Source organism: Jaculus jaculus, chromosome 1, assembly GCF_020740685.1.
Source record: "Jaculus jaculus isolate mJacJac1 chromosome 1, mJacJac1.mat.Y.cur, whole genome shotgun sequence".
Lineage (NCBI taxonomy): Eukaryota > Metazoa > Chordata > Mammalia > Rodentia > Dipodidae > Jaculus > Jaculus jaculus.
The window spans coordinates 56,947,328-56,963,785 of NC_059102.1; the positions used below are offsets into that span (position 1 = coordinate 56,947,328).

A 16,458-nucleotide genomic window follows, 5' to 3' on the forward strand; every position below is an offset into this window, starting at 1 on the left:
ACGCCTATAGCATGGGTTGGCCAGGAAACTACTCCACAGTCAGTCAGGGCCGAGGCTGCTGGCAGGCTCATTGCCGTCCCCCTCTGATCACCGCGGTGGGGGACCGGAGACGGGGCGCTGCACGCTGGAACGGGCACGGCACTTCCAGCAATGCTGAACGGTAAAGCAAGTTACATGGCCAAGTCTGCCTTTAGAAATAGATGGAAAGTACACCTATCCCACTTTGTCCAGAAAAAAAACCCAAAAACAAAACAATGGAGTATTTGAGAAGAGCCCTGCTGGCTGGAATCCAATGACGAGAGAGGCCACAGCCTGCACAGTGTGCCGTGATGTGCACTGTCGTGTCAGAGGTGGCAGCGCTGGGTATATCCAGGTCTTTATCCGTTCCATTCACCCTCTCTTTTTTTGTTTTTTTTAAATGTCTTGTTTATTTATTTGAGAGAGACAGAGAAAAGAGGCAGACAAAGAGAGAAAGGATGGGTGCACCACGCGTCTGGAGTTCATTTGCAGAGGCTGGAAGCCCTGGCGCGCCCATTCTCTCTCTCTCCCTCTATCTGTCTTTCTCTCTGTATCTGTCGCTCTCAAATAAAAATAAATTAAAAAAAAAATTTAAAAAAGAATGGGTGCACCAGAGCCTCAGCCGCTGCAAACGAGCCCTAGATGCGTACGGCACCTTGTGCAGCTGGCTTACGTGGGTACTGCGGAATCAAACGGGTCCTTCAGCTTCACAGGCAAGTGTCTTAACTGCTAAACCATCTCTCCAGCTCCACTACCACCTCTTTTTAAAAAAATATATTTGATAATTGCTTTCTTATTTATTTGGAAGGAGAGAGATAAGAGAGGATGAGAAAGAGATCAGGCACTCCAGGGCCTCCAGCTGCTGCAAAAACCCCTCCGGATGTATGCACTATCTTGTGCATCTGGCTTCCTGTGGGTTCTGGGGAACCGAACCTGGCCGCTTTGCAGGCAAGCGCCTTAGCCACTAAGTCATCTCTTCATCCCCTATATCTTTGTTTTATATTGACTTTCAGATCTAAATCCTCTCCAGATTTTAATTTTTTAGAGTTTTTTGAGGTGGGGTTTCACTCTAGTCTAGGCTGACCTGGAATTCACTATGTAGTCTCAGGGTGGCCTTGAACCCACAGTGATCTTCCTACCTCAATGGGATTAAAGGCATGTGCCATCATGACCAGCTCAGATTTTTTTAATTTGTTTTTTATTTTTATTTATGAGAGGGAGAGAGAGAGAGAATAAACACACCAGGGCCTCCAGCCGCTGCAAACAAACTCCAGATGCATGTGCCCCCTTGTGCATCTGGCTTATGTGGGTCCTGGGGAATTGAACTTAGGTCCTTTGGCATTGCAGGCAAGTGCCTTAACTGCTAAGCCATCTCTCCAGCCCTCAGATTTTTTTTTTTTAGTTGAACCTTTCCCATTGTTTTCTCCAATAACTCCTGACATTTATATATACACAGAAAGCACACACATTTTGAGCATGAGTGATCAGAGTGAATGAAAGAGCAGCTGCCTCTCAGGTGGAACGCAGACCCTGCATCTTCTCCCCACACAACTCTTTCTCTCTCTTTGGCTTTTCAAGGTAGGATTTCACTATAGTCTTGGCAGACCTGGAATTCACTATGTAGCCTCAGGGTGGCTTTGAACTCTCAGCAATCTTCCTACCTCTGCCTCCCGAGTGCTGGGATTAAAGGTGTGCGCCACCATGTCCTGCTAGCCTTTTCTTGACTTTCAACACCACCCCTCTCAGCTTTTTTTTTTTTTTTCCTTAAGACATATTCTCTCCTTCATCTTGGAGTTGCTATTTTTGGTCAGCAAGACCCAGTGATTCTTATCTCCACATCCTGCAGGACTGAGCTTATAGGTATGTGTGACCATGCCCAGTTTTTTATGTGGGTGCTTGGAAGCAAACATGGGTGATCGTGGACCCTTATCCTTAAGCAGCAAGCACTTATCATGTGAGCTGTCTTCCCAGCCCCCTCTATTTTCCCCACTCATCCCTTCACCAGCCAGGCTCTGGGCTGCAGTCAGCTTCTCGTTACGGGGACAAAACACCCGGCCAGGAGCAGCTTGTGGGAGGAAAGGATTTATTTCAGGCTTATAGTTTCAAGGGGAGGTTTAATCCTGGCATGGCAGAGCAGAGACTGGGCCTCTTGCCTCAACACCTGGCAGGAAGCAGCAAGGCAGTGAGCTAGCTGGCACTGGCAAGCTGAGCTAGTAAACCTCAAGGTTTGCCCCCAGTGACACACCTCCTATGACAAGCTTCCACTGCCCAAAGTGTCACCAGCTGGGGGTTGAGGATGAGGCTTCGTCACAAACCTGTGAGGCTGTGGGGGACACTTCACACTCAAACTACCACACACTGGAACGCCTAGTACTGGCAGCCGGTCCCGCTGGTCTCCTATCAGGGACTCGTTTTTCTAGAAAGCGGTATTTTAGGCAAGGTTGGGGGTGTGTAAGTGAGTTCTCTGAGCTATCAGGCGCTCAACTTAATTAGTTAATAGTGTCATTATTACCTGTTTATACACACCCAGTATTTAGAGATGTCTTTGCTGCTGGCCAAGGTAGAAGCTGGTGACCTACCCGCTGGAACTTTCTGCGACGCTGAACCTCCTGGCACAGCTGCCAGCAAAGTAGCTCCTGCCCACCCACAGCTGTTTCCTCTTCCTCTCAAAGCCTCCCTCCTCCAGGTGGCTCAGAGGCTGGCTAAGCTGGTTCCTTCTGGGATGAGGTGTGGGGAGCAAGTGTAAAACTTATTTTGGGGAGATGGCCCCATGAGTAAAGTGCTTGCCATGAAGCAAGAGAACCTGAGCTTGGATCTCCAGGACCCATTGAAAAATGCATGGTGCTGCTTATAATCCCAGTGCTGGGTCGGGGGGGGGCAGGGAATCCTTGGGGCTCACTGCCTAGCCTGTCTAGCTGAATCTCTGAATTCTCATTTCAGCAAAATGTATGATGGTGTTTATAATCCCAGTGCTGCGGGGGGTGGGGTACAGGGGAGAGTAGTGACAGCGAATCCCTGGGGTTCACTGTCTAGCCCAACTAGCTGAATCTATGAATTCTCCATTCAACAAGAAACCCTGTCTCAAATGAGGAAGGTTTAAAGTGATTGAGGAAGACAACTGACATCAGCTTCTGGACTCCACACACACGTACGTGTACATATGCACACCCATTCCCATACACGAGCCCATATATGTATGAAAATGCATAGACACACATGCGTACCACACACACGCACACACACACACACACACACACACACACACACACACACACGCCCAGCCAACCAAAACACCCTATTTTGACTTAAACAAGAATACTTCTAATGCAGGTTCCAGTACTTGAGAATTATACTTCTCATTCTCTTGGCTACTAAATCCCCAAAGGTTCTAAAGGAGGGTCACTGGTGCCGTTGGTTTCCTGAAGTGCCAATGACTCCCCAAGACTCCTCTTCTCCAGACGATCCTGTCCAAGCACACCCCTGTAAAAGCAGCACTCTGCCTGCCTGCTTCTCTGCGGCGTCTGTGCCCATGTTCAGTCTGGGTTTCTCAGGACACCATCTGACTCCATCTTTCACTCTCAGTGAGCCCCAGAGGACTCCAGCAGTGACGTCAGGGAGGGGGAGCTAGAGCAAGTGCAGCTCTGGCACACTGTGGCCAAGGGTCCAGCCACATCCTCTTGTGGTAACAGTCTTCAAGAAAATGCACTTCCGATATATTTTTATGGGCTGGAGACATGGCTCAGTGGTAAAAGACATAGATATATTTTTATAATCAGGTGGCTTCTAAATTATAGTCATGCTAAAAAAGGGAAGAGTAAACCTATGATTAGTAATTTCCTTATGCAGAATGTAGAATAGTTTCCAGCTCAGGCCTGGGTCTTAAAGAAAATTTGTGTTTTTAGGGCTGGAGAGTTGGCTTCGCAGTTAAGCGCTTGCCTGTGAAGCCTAAGGACCCCAGAGGCTCGATTCCCCAGGACCCAAGTTAGCCAGATGCACAAGGGGGCGCACGTGTCTGGAGTTCGTTTGCAGTGGCTGGAAGCCCTGGCGCACCCAATCTCTTTCTCTCTCTGCCTCCTTCTCTCTGTCTGTCGCTCTCAAATAAATAAAATTTTTTTTTAAAGAAAATTTGTGTTTTAGTAAGAAGGAAAAGAGAAGATTACCGTTATTTCAAAGCCAGAGCAGTGGTCTTGGCCTCCCTGCGCAGGAAGAACCTAGCTCCACGAGGAAGAGGGAAAACAGAACAAGAGTGGCTTGCTTGCCTGCTCAGCCACTGTCACATATAAATTGAGCCCCCACCCCCCGCTCAGCTTCACAGCCCATATGCCCAGGAAAATGGTATGTGGGCAGCTACGGCTCCTGGCATTCTAGAAGAGACTCCCCAGAAGATGCAGAAATGCCTTTGAACATGAGGACTAAGCACATCTCCATCAGCAGGCAAAGATGGCCTCCTGGGAGCAGACGTGGCAGTTCCCGTTTTGATGCAGCGCTTCCACCCTGCCTGGCTCGTGTGGAAAAGAACCCACGTGGAATGTCACATAAGTGGATGGAAATTCTCAGTGCGGATCTAAGACGACATGGAGAAGTACCTGGGACACATGGGAGCGAAGCAGATTCCCAGACCTAAGGAATCAGAAATCGCAGGGGAGAGCCAGGATGCGCATTTTCCGCTCGGTGCCTCCGGCAAGTCTCACTCATGCTGTGAGGGGAAAGCTTACACAAAGCACCATGAAGACAAAAGTATTTCATTTTCTTTTTGTATATGTGTGTGAGCCTGCATGTGGAGATAAGAGGACAACTTTTGGGTTGACCAGTCGGTTTCCATTTCATTTCGTGGCACATTGTTGAAGGGAGCTTCCAGGGAATTCTCCCATCTCCCAGCAATAGTGGTGGGATTCCAACAGAAGCCCGGAATAGCTTCTGCCGTTTACATGGGCCCTGGGGGGCCTGAACTCAGGCATTGAGATGTGTAACCAGCCCTCTATCCACTGAACCATCTCCCCAGCCCAGAAAAAGACATTCTTACTCATAGCAGAATTAAAGAAATGATAGTAAGCCGGGGTGTGGCACACACCTTTAATTCCAGCACTCTGGGAGGCAGAGGTAGGAAGATCACCAAGAGTCCAAGGCCACCCTGAGACTACATAGTGAATTTAGGTTAGCCTGGGCTAAAGTGAGACCCTAGCTATAACCCCCTTCCTCCAGAAAAAAGTGATGATTATTATTTCCTTTGAGGAGAAATAGCAAGGTGTTTTTCCCCATTTGCAAGGATTATCATAGATATGCAATATTCAGAATACAAAGCCAGGGATAGAATTATTCTGAGTATTGACAACTTACAGGAAAGGCTCAACCCTTTTGCCTATTTGGGGACTTGTGTCAGATAAAGTGTGTTCTAGGTCTTTCTCCAGAAGCAAAAATACTTCCCATGGTGAAAAGTTTCGTCAGCACATCAGTGGCAATGGCGGTAGGACATTGTTGAATTCACTTTCTTTTTTCAAACATCTTATTTATTTATTGGGGGGGGGGAGGGAGAATGGGTGTGCCAGGGCCTTCAGCCACTGCAAAGGAACTCGAGATGCATGCGGCCCATTGTGCATCTAGCTTACATGGGTCCTGGAGAATCGAACTGGGATCCTTTGGCTTTGTAGGCAAACGCCTTAACCACTAAGCAATCTCTCCAGCCCCAGATTCACTTTCTTAACATTGAGATCTCAAAGTTCCCACGGTTCCACTCTACTTGCCTTAGGGTGGATTCCAGCCTCCAGGTGCTCAACTTCCAGGTCAAGGGTTTCTGGGAAATTGGCTCTTGGTCACCTAAAGGTTGGGGCTCCTCTTAACTTGAAAATAAAGCTAGTAATCTCCTCAGCTACCCTCACTTGGGGATCTTGCCCAAGACTCCTTTTACAAATCTCTTCATGAGGTGGTCTCCATGAGCCACATGGGGTGCAATAAGGCTGTGCCTCCATAAAGGGCAGCCGTGCTGGCGGGATAACCAGCCCCATGCATGTAGTGTGTGGAGAGTCTAAGACACAGAACAAAGTGCCCAGTGTTATAAGAGTAAACAAGGCCCAGACTAACACACGCTACCCAGGGGTTAGACGCACCCTGTTTGAGACTTCACTCCAGGATAAAACAAGCACTTGATTTTCCAGAGCACTAGGGATTCATTTCATTCATTCATTGACAACATTTTTTTTCAGGCTTTAAACAAAAAACAAACCCACAGTGCCGGGATTGAACCCAGAGTCCCACACATTCTAGGCAAACACTGCTACTGCGCGGTCCCACCTGCCTCGCATTCACAATATTAAGGCTCTTCCTTTCTCATAAAGAACAAAGAAAACCCTAGGAGCACAGACCTCCTGAGATACAGCCCTCTTTGCTCAAAAGGCATTTGGGGCCATGAAGGGACGGACAAAACACAGAGCCAATTCCCTTCACAAATGCCTTGGTCTTCTGCATTACTGTGCCTACTTCTGATGCATAGGAATTTGTGCTTGAACTGAAAAAAATGAAGCCCGAATCCTAGAGCCAGCAGATCTGTCCCGGGAGGGAAAGAGTGGCTCGGGAGTATGACCTCACTCTCCCAGTTCATGGAAGGGAACAGCTTTCTTCCCCAGAGGCCTCAGGCCTAAGCGGGAGAGGGCCAGCTATGCCAGGCCTGTCTGAGTCACCAACTGCTCTCAAAGCTCCCCAACACTTTCACTGAAGGTGCAAAAATTTCATGAAGTCTATTCAGCTTCCTTTCTCCTTTTATTGTCACTCAGCATTCCAGTCAGTCGCAGGCACCCAAAATTAGCCCAGGGCTAGAGCTCAAGTACCCAAGAAAGAACTCAAGGGCTCCTTGGAGACTACCTGGCTGGCAGCTGTCTGTCTAATAAGGTCTTAAATTTCAGCTTTGTGACAGGCAACGTGGGGATGTGGAACTTGTGTCATGGTCAAGTACTCTCAGAAGATCTGCCCCCCTTAACGCCTGAGGCCAGCAGACCACACACTTGTTCTCCCCGTTCAGTTCATCCATCAGCCTTTGTGGCAGCCACTGTTGTAAGTCAACAGAGCCAGGCAGACAGCTGTCAGTGATGAAACAGGGACAAGGAAAGGAGCTTAATGAAATTTTATTTTGAAAATATGGCAAGAGTCTAAGGCACTTCAAACATTTAAATACATATACAGGACCAAAGTAAATGTGACATGATATAAAGGAATCCATAAATACACAGCCTACTTCTAAGTGTCTCTAGCGGCACATACGTAGTCCATTCTAACATCATTCCACCTTTTGCATTAGATACAGACAGGGCTGTGCAATCATTAAAAATGGGGTCATGTTATGCAGAGTTCTTCATGACTTTATTCACTATGGAATATAAAAGTTGAAAATATGGTGTCAATTTCATATAGATATCTTTTACATAAAAAAGCCGTATAATACACCCACCTACATAAGCCAACTGGAAGTATGTCCTTGTGTGAGTCTGTACGGTCCCATGTTCTATTTTTAAACCAGAAACTATCAGCCTGGGGCCCAAGTTGCAGATGATCTTAGTCTTAGGTCTTCTTTTAAAAGATAGATGAGAAAAATTAACAAAATCATTCTAGAATGTTATCTTGAAAAAGCTTCCCAGTGGATCCACAATGGGGAAGTATAAATATTTGTGGAGAATTAAAAAACGCCAAGGAGAACCTGAAACCTGTATTACAGGAGAAGCCGCCTGTTTGGGTCAGGCTGCTGTTTCCTACCTCTGAATCTAACAGAGCAGACTCAGTAGCCAGAGCCGGGCTTGCGTGTGACCCAGAGAGGAGAGTCATAGAGCGAGGCCAGAGCCCTGCCTGGCCATCTCCTGCCAGCTCTGCTTCCCCCGTGAAAATGTCAGCCTTCAGCCTGTGCCCGTGTGCCTCTGTTCACTGGTCAGCTCAGGCTCAGACCATATACATTCACTATCTGTCACCCCGACAGGAACAATTAGCAGCTTTGTGGTAGCACGCGTGTGGAAGGCTGTTCGCATTTAGTCAAAGGAGCCTCGGTGAGTGGGACCAGGAGACATCTTCCTTCCAAGCCTGGGGGTGCCCTAGAACCAGGAAAGATGAACAGTAGGAGTTAGTAAGTGACCTCTGGCCAAGTGCATGGGACAGATGTCCACAGCAGTGGGCACGGCTCCAAGGCCAGCCAGCGTCAGCAGGTCTTGTCCAGCTGTCCCAGCAACCAACCTCCCACCCAGAGAGAGCTCTGGGACTCATGCCAAGAACACGGTGACATGTATCCATTATCACAGCGAGATGTATCATTGTGCATAGATAAACAGCTCCTTATGAACGCTCTGTCTCCCAGGGGTGAGCAGGCCTAGCCCTCAGGGGAGGACAAAAGTGATGCAGTCTTAAGCTCTGGTCAAAGGAAACTTCTGTTTGCAAAACCAACACAAAACCCGTGTTCCCCGCCAGACCCTCCAGGAAGGGGGCCTGCTAGCCTGCTGGCAGATGCCAAGCGGCCTCCACTGACCGGAGACTGGGCTTTCGCGAAGTTGACGTGGGCGTAGAGAAGGACGGCGATGTCTTTGTGTCCGGCTTCCAGGGCTATGGAGAGGGCGGTGCTGCCATCCTGAGGACGAAACGTCAAGAACAAGCCAGGGTGAGTTCCCCAAACTGTCAGACATCTAAAATGTAGCAGAATAGTCTCCAGGGCCCCCAAACTTGGCCATCTGCTTAGAACATTTCTGGACTTGTAATTGTGATAGCCCAAGGATGTGGAGAAGCGTGAGGCCGGCCCGCACCCACAGGAAACCAGCACAGGGAGAACCGCGCCGCCTGCTCAGGTCTGTAGGCCAGCGTCCTTCACAGCCGCAGGCGCCCATGAGGAACGCCCGCGCGCTCCTTCCATCGCCCAGGAGGGGCGGTAAGAGGGGGGGAGAAACCCAACTCAGTTCCTCTTATAATCTCAAAGGACCGGGCAAGTACTGTAGCGTGTGTGAGGAGACCTGGCCATTTGCCAAAGACCTCAAGGTTCCTTTGTGACCCTGAACCCAAGCACCTCTCCTCAGGGCTACAGGCCACACCCACACGCGAGCACTCCGTGTTGATTTCTTGCATGCACATAGGTGTCTTGTGGAAATCCCAGGGCAAGTGATTACCCGTGGGAAAGGAACATTTCCAGTTAGCTGCTGGATTCTGGTGACAATGCAGGATGGATACAGGGGAATGAGCACCCCAGTGAAGAGCAGTGTGAGGATTTCCTTCCATCTTGAAATAAGGACTCTCTGCTGGTCCCAGGACCACAGGAAATGACTCACATGCACTTGGGTCTTAGGGTCCTGGCCTCCCACACTGTGAATCCCGAAAGCTGCTTTTCTTCTCAATGTCAGGTGGACGTTCTACTCACTTACGGGCAAGGAAGCTGGCAATTCACCTGGACGGCCAGGATTTCTGGAAATCTCTGTGGCTCAACAGACTCTTACCACTACCAAGCAAGTTTGCCCAAAAATAGAAAAGCAAGAAAACAAAACCCCAAATGCATGGGACAGAGACTGCTCTTGAGGAAGGGTGAGTTGGACACTCGCTCCCAGAGGGAAGCAACGTGTTCTCTTGACAAGGGGGCTGGTTTGTTTTTCGGTCCACTGAAAACCTCCACTTGCTTTTGCCTGCTGGCTTGAGCCCAGTGGGATCTGAAATTTATGGCAAAGGATGTTTTCCCTCTAACTTTTTGGCATTTTGAAGGGAACTCTGGGTTAAGCTTGTGCTTCATAGAGATAAACTTTCAGAAACAGAACCAGAGCCCAGCAAAGGCTCTGTGCTTTCTGCCTGCCAGTGTGTGTCCCCTCGCCTCTGAGGATCCCTGGTCAAGCATTACCTGGGAGTGGAGAAGGCTGGAAGTGGGTGAGAAGGTTAGAGTGGTGTTGATGGGAACGGGCTGGGTGGCAGTGGGAAGCCAAAGCTCAGGGCGGTGGGACTCTCATGTCACAGCTTATTCACGTCCATGGGCCATCATGGGTCACCTGCCGTGAGTTCATCTGAGTGGCAAAGGGTTTCACCCAATCACAAGTGATCCCGCTTCGGCTGATGAATGTGTTTTTTAAGTGGACCAGTGACAGCCTTGGTCATCGCTTCCTTGTGGACCTCTCAGCTGTCACCTCCACCGAGTCTGACTCGCGGCGCGGGTCTGTTAATCCTCTTCAGAGCACTGGTTCTCAAACATGTTCGTAAGTCTGGGGGTGGGGCCTGCATCTCTTTCTGCCTCTGCCTTTGGCCAACGGAGTATCAGTTTACCCATGGTAAACTCTGCCAAGCGGGACTCTACATGAGGGAGGATCTGCCTGCCAAGGCCTCGGCTGGAGGTACACTGGACATACTCACATTGTCCTCTAGGTGGCCATTACAGCCCGGCTGGGCCAGCAGCAACTTGACGATCTCCACGTGCCCATGCTCGCTGGCACACATCAGGGCAGTGGAGCCCTCGTCGTCCTGGATGTTGACGTCAGCCCCGCAGGCCAGCAGGCCCTTTACCATGTCTATCCGCCCATGACTGACTGCCAGCATGAGGGCCGTCTGCCCTGCCTGTGGGAAGAAATAACAGTGGGAGTCAGATGACCAGACTGGGTGGGCAGGGGGAGGCCCAGCATGGAGAAACCACAGCTGGGAGCAAAGGAGGACCACGAAGTAAGGAGTCAAGTTTTCAGCGTAGTTCCGAAAGTTCTAAAGAGGTGTAAGGTCAGGCTGTAAGCACATCGGAACCTGGGACTCTGCATCTGGCATGAAGCCACAGCAGCCCAGAGATAGTTGGGAGTCAGCAGGCACCGGGCCTGTGGCGGGGACTCAGTCCCTTGTGTGCAGACATGGTCGCACAGTTTCTTTGCAAACTGCCAACAGAGGAAAAGCCGGGCAAAAGTGAGGAGAGGTTTCCAGTGTGAGACTGAAGGCCACGCATCGCTGCTGTGGCTGTGTCGGTCAGCGAAGACTGCTGATGGTGCATGGACGGCAGTTGGCAGCATGCTGCCAGCGCTGTCTCATCAGCCTGGTGACCGCGGGTCTGTCAGCTCTCATGGGTCAGAACAGTGATGGGATGGTAAGCGACAGGCGCAAAGTCCTGACCTGACTGGCCTTGGCGTTCACATCCCCGCAGCCAAAGAGTTCTTCCACGACCTGCATGTCTTTCTCGGCCTCCACGGCCGCGAGGGCCGCCAGCATGATGGGGGTGTACCCTGCCTTGTTCTGGTGGTCCACGTTGCACACATCTGCAAGAAAGGAGTCTCTTTAGGGACGGCCATCTCCCAGCAACAGCAAGGGTTCTTGGGAAGTAGTGGTGTGTTTCAAAGCGCTCCAGCTAACAGCCACGAGGGCTCAGGGACTAAGAGTCACTCAGAAGGAGACACGAGACATTTTTGGGAGTGTGTGCACGTGTGTGTCAGGTACAATGCATGTGCACCACAAGTGAAAGTCAGAGGATCACCTGAGGCTCCAGCCCTGGCCTTCTCCCTTGTTTGAAGCAGGCTGTCTCATCATTTACTGTTGCCTTTTCCAGTCTAGCTGGCCCATGAACTTCTCGGAAATTTTCCTGCTTCCACCTCTCTTCTTGCCACAGGCATGCTGGACTTACAGACACCCACCACAACCATGCCTGGCTTTTATGTGGGTTATGGGGATCTGAATTCAGGTACTCACACTTGCATGCCAAGTGTTTTGTCTATGGAGCCACCTCCCTAAACCCGTAGGAGACTATTTTTTTTCCCCAAGGTAGGGTCTCAAGCTAGCCCAGGCTCATCTGGGACTCATTGTATAGTCACAGGCTGGCCTTGAACGCACAGTGATCCTCCTCCTTCTGCCTCCTCAGTGTTGGGATTAAAGATGTGCGCCATTGTGTTGGCCTTTTCATCTATTGGCTTTTCAAGGTGAGAGCTTGCTCTAGCCCAGGCTGACCTGGAATTCACTATGTAGTCTCAGGGTGGCCTCAAAATCATGGTAATCCTCCTGCCTCTGCCTCCCAAGTGCTAGGATTAAAGACATGCTTTTTTTTTTTTTTTCAGAGATGTTTTTAACTCAAACAGCTTTTCATTTCTATCTCATAGGGCAGGGCTGGCTGCAACACAAGAAATGACAGGAAGTTACTATAGTGTGCCTTGCCTGCAACTGGTATGTGATAGGTTCGAGGTATGCAAGGCAGTTCTAAGTACTGCTTGTTCTGGAGAATGGGCACTAACGTGGGATGCAGGCATCCAGCTGCTCAGAACTCACTGTTCTGCAGTGAGAGACACAGAGCTACAAATAAAAGAGCATTTCCAAAAGTTGAGCATAGCACACCAAATATGGCGTTGCTTATTTATCCACCCCTCCTCAGACCTGCTGCCCTGAATTCACTCCTTGAACTTGTGGGGTCCCTAAAAGCAGAAGTCCAACCATATAGCTTTTCTAGGGCTTTTGGTCCGAGAGCAATGATAATGTAGTAAGTCCTCTAAGAAAAACTGCCAAGGACTACCAGACCCGATGGGCTTGACCCTTTCTGATCTGTGGTTCATTAGACGTCTTCCGGCCTACAATGAAGTGACAGGATGGTGAGGACTAGAAATAAGCTTTTGTCCTGGCCAAATCTTAAGCATTTAGGAGGTTCCTACCTCCTAAGGGGCAAGCAGGCACTTTTGCTTGGGGTCTCGGTCTGCTGCATACAGGACACAGTCTGGAGAGAGGTGGGTGCACACACAAGCACCCGAGGGCCTCAAGTCTGAGCCCTTCAGTCCCGCAAATGCTGAAGCAACCTCGAGTCACACTATGGAGCTGAAAATTCACCCCAAAATGGTGACCAATAAAAAAATTAAACAAAATAATTAATTTAATTGGCCAAGATATCTATGTTCCAAAGGTATATAACATTGTTCATGTCAGGAGTAATTCTGAATTCTTGTTTCAGCTTCCATGGAATATTATCTTAACAGTAATGTGGGCTGACTTTATCCTAGCTGCTTATAGTTCAGAAGGCCTAAACCCCAAAGGGCAGGAGGTCTGCAGTTCCTTCCTGTCTGACAGAAGCAGTTATCCCCTTACGTGGGCACTAAAGTAGGCAACAAACAGACTTGGGAAGTAACTCCACCCTACATGCACAAGGTCTTGCTCCATCCCCAGACCACACACACCACAAAGAGAGAGAAAGCCACTTATGGTGGCACACGTTTTTAGTTCCAGCACTCAGGAGGCACAGGTAGGATGACTGCCATGAGTTCGAGGCCAGGCTGGGTCTACAAAGTGAGTTCCAGCCCAGTCTGGGTTAGAGTAAGACCCTGCCTTGCAATGACAACAAAATTGGGGGGCAGGGAGAAGAAGAGGAAATAAGTAAACAGAGCAAAGGAAGAAAGGGTAAATGTACTTGGATTTCTCCTCTGTAGCAATCCAACATTACCAAGCCAGAGTAAAAAGCATCAGGCCACCAGATAATTTCACCGCACATTCTAAATTAGGTGTTGATAATATGTCATTACACTGAGTAAATTCTGTACTTGTCACATACCAGAAATATTATCTCAGTGATTTGGGGACAGTACACTGGGCTGCTCCACTTGAACACAAAGTTGGAAGCTTACTATTTCTCAAGAAACCCTTTCTTTACCGCCCTCTCCCTTTATGTCTAACAAGCCCCATGTCTGTGCTTTAGGAGGCAAAGCACTATTTTCATTAAGAAGGTTCAGATACAACAAGAAGCCCTCCTTGGCTCATGTGATGCTTCAGATGACACTTAAAATTTTTTTTGTGAGTGTTTTGAGGTAGGGTCTCGCTCTAGCTCAGGATGACCTGGAATTCACTATGTAGTCTCAGGGTGGCCTCAAACTCACAGTAATCCTCCTAACCTCTGCCTCCTGAGTGCTGGGATTAAAGGCGAGTGCTCCCATGCCTGGCTCAGAGTTTGGTTTTTTTAGGTAGGGTCTCACTCTAGTGCAGGCTGACCTGGAACTCACTCTATAGTCTCAGGGTGGCCTCGATCTCACAGCAATCCTCCTACCTCCAGCCTCCCAAGTGCCAGGATCAAAGGTACATGCCACCCCACCTGGCCCTTGATGCTTCAGTAGCAGTGCATCTTGGCGGGGACATGAAGCTCCTGCTGTGGATTTGCTTGGTCCCCGTCTCAAGAAACCACTCGCTTCTACCAGGCCACTGGTCAATGTGCAAGGACAGCTGGAGCGGTCCACGGACATGAACCCTGATCGTGGCCTTACGAGCAGCACTCGGCTCCCACGTGGGTCGGCGAGGAGCAACCGTGAGTCGTTTATTAGCGGGGCATACCTCACTTGAACGCAGCTGACCTGTAGCAAGAGTGACTTCAAACCCCCCTTTCAAAATAGATCTAGAGTTTGAGTGTGACCTGGCTTTGGGTAAAACATCAAGCCTCCCATACTTGACTCCAGAACAGTATTCTTGCCACACCATGTGGAAAGCAATGGAAGGGCTCTGGATGGCCAGAATATCTGGGAATGGCCAAACCAGTTCCTGGGAGACAGGCCACAACTGGGGTGCTGCTGGAGGAAAGATGGGACAGCCTCCGCACCTGCCCCCAGGAGCAGCTTGACGATCTCAAAGTTGGAGTGAGACACGCTGTAGTGGAGGGCGGTGTTCCCGTTGCCGTCGGCCATGTTGATGATGTAGCGGAGCACGTCCCGGGAGATGGCCGCGAAAGCCGAGATGTAGTCGCTCACCATGGCCGGCACGGCTGACTTCTGACTGGATACGCGGAACCACTCGTGCTGGAGGGTGTTCAGACAGAATCTCTGCCAAAACACCAGGCTGCCATTAGTCCTTCTATTTATAGCCCTTCCTGAGCCCAGATGAAAGCCCAAGTAACCAGCCTTTTTATAGTCAAAGTGCAACTGCCATCAGCTCTCAAACACCAGTGAAACCCAAGGCCGCAAGAACAGCTTCAAGCAAAAACCTGAGCATCACTTCTGGTTTTAACCATGTACAGGACGCACTCTGATTTCTATTTTTTAAAAAAAGCCACACATTTCTCTGAGATCTACTCATACTGATGTGGATCAATGATGAAAAGAGCCAAATCTGAGCATCAGAAAGAAGGCTTGTTAGTCTTCTTGATGCATGATCTCTATTGTTCTGAGAAGCAAAACTACAGAGTAATTTAAAATGTGTTTGTCTTATGTGTGGTTGTCTGAGTGTATGTATGTGAGTGTGTGCATGTGTGAAAGGTTACTTATTTAGTCATTTCTGAGCAATGATGAAAAGATTTTACTACTGAACTTTGTAACTATGAAGGTTTCTACACTTGACCTGAGCTCAAAACAACAACAACAACAACAACAAAAACCACACATGCACATCAGTGTGCAGCAGCAATGTATACAGAGCCAGGTTCCCAAAGTTCAATCCTGGGTTCTGTTATTTATGAACTAATAATGCTGGAGAACCTAAATTATACTGCACCTCAGTTTCCATGTCTGCAAAGTGGGGGATACTGCCTTCTCTTTGTAGTGTTTGTGATGAGGCTAAAACACTCAGGCCTGGCTCCCCTTTTGAGCTGTCCATATTATGGAATTATGCTGGCCTAGTAAATGATTTTCAAAGAAATCAGGAAGAAATTAATTAGTTCACCCTCAACCATACTGCTTCCTTCCAATACAGATTAACTCCCACTCCTTCACAGCACATGGCTGGGAGACCACAGCAAGTAGCCAGCCAATCCCGACTCCAGTCCCCAGTGCAAATATTCATTCATGGAGAGGGATCGAGGAGGAGTCTGGAACAAGTCTTTGTGACTGGGATCATCTGTCTCAGATCATTGGCTCCACTCTTGCTTCCTTACACCAGACCTTAATTCGGGACACTCAAGTTGAATTCTGGCCGGTGGGAGATCAGTGACGACCCGGCCAGTGCTGGCGATGACAGCTATACCTTCCCACGTGCCCTCTTTCATGAGTTTGCCACCACGTGTGCATGGCCTACTTTTTAAAAATGCATCAGAGAAAGATCCAGGAAGTCCTCTTTCTATTGCAGAGTGAGGTTAGGGTTACACACTATCTCCCTGTAATTGACTACTCAGTTTTAATCCATTCAGCCATATTTAGGCCACTTTTTTTTTCTGTTCTGCTCAGTCTTCTATGTATGTAGAAAGAGGGGAAATTATGACCTCTGGCTGTCCTGACTCTTACTGCCAAAAGGCCATGTCCTGATATGATTCCCTGGCTGGGCTTTGTGATCACTCACATGTCCTCTACTTTTCACAGCACAATGAATGATAATTCAACCAATAAGACAAGGTATGGATCAGAGGGTCTGACTCCTTGCTTGGCTAGCTGGGGGACACAGAAATGTAAAGTCCTTCACTAAGGCTCCATAGTCTAGTATTCTGAGACGAGTTGAAGAAGAAACTCAGTGATGGTTATACAATCTGGGATCCTACAGCACCCATTTTCAACCACACTGAAATGAGTGGCTATTATCAACACTGAAGTTTTATGGTCT

General features: G+C 48.9%; 1 protein-coding gene and 2 non-coding genes across 5 annotated transcripts in view; 2 read left to right on the top strand and 1 right to left on the bottom strand.

The window, feature by feature from the left end:
* Nucleotides 1-7,116: 7,116 nt before the first annotated feature.
* Nucleotides 7,117-16,458, bottom strand: part of Kank1 (KN motif and ankyrin repeat domains 1) — a 270,405-nt gene continuing 261,063 nt past the window's right edge. For all 3 annotated transcript variants that reach the window (XM_045145275.1, XM_004653151.2, XM_045145270.1), the window contains 5 exons: nucleotides 14,534-14,753; nucleotides 11,098-11,240; nucleotides 10,363-10,563; nucleotides 8,516-8,614; nucleotides 7,117-8,087 (listed from right to left, as the gene is read on the bottom strand). In XM_045145275.1, coding sequence (XP_045001210.1) covers nucleotides 8,025-8,087; nucleotides 8,516-8,614; nucleotides 10,363-10,563; nucleotides 11,098-11,240; nucleotides 14,534-14,753 — 726 coding nt within the window. In that variant the 3' untranslated portion in view covers nucleotides 7,117-8,024. The remainder of the gene's footprint in view (nucleotides 8,088-8,515; nucleotides 8,615-10,362; nucleotides 10,564-11,097; nucleotides 11,241-14,533; nucleotides 14,754-16,458) is intronic.
* On the top strand, nucleotides 15,016-15,099 carry LOC123457904. Its single transcript, XR_006635257.1, has one exon. It is a non-coding gene; the product is annotated as a small nucleolar RNA U2-19 (small nucleolar RNA).
* LOC123457903 lies at nucleotides 15,207-15,276 on the top strand. The gene has a single exon (XR_006635256.1). It is a non-coding gene; the product is annotated as a small nucleolar RNA U2-30 (small nucleolar RNA).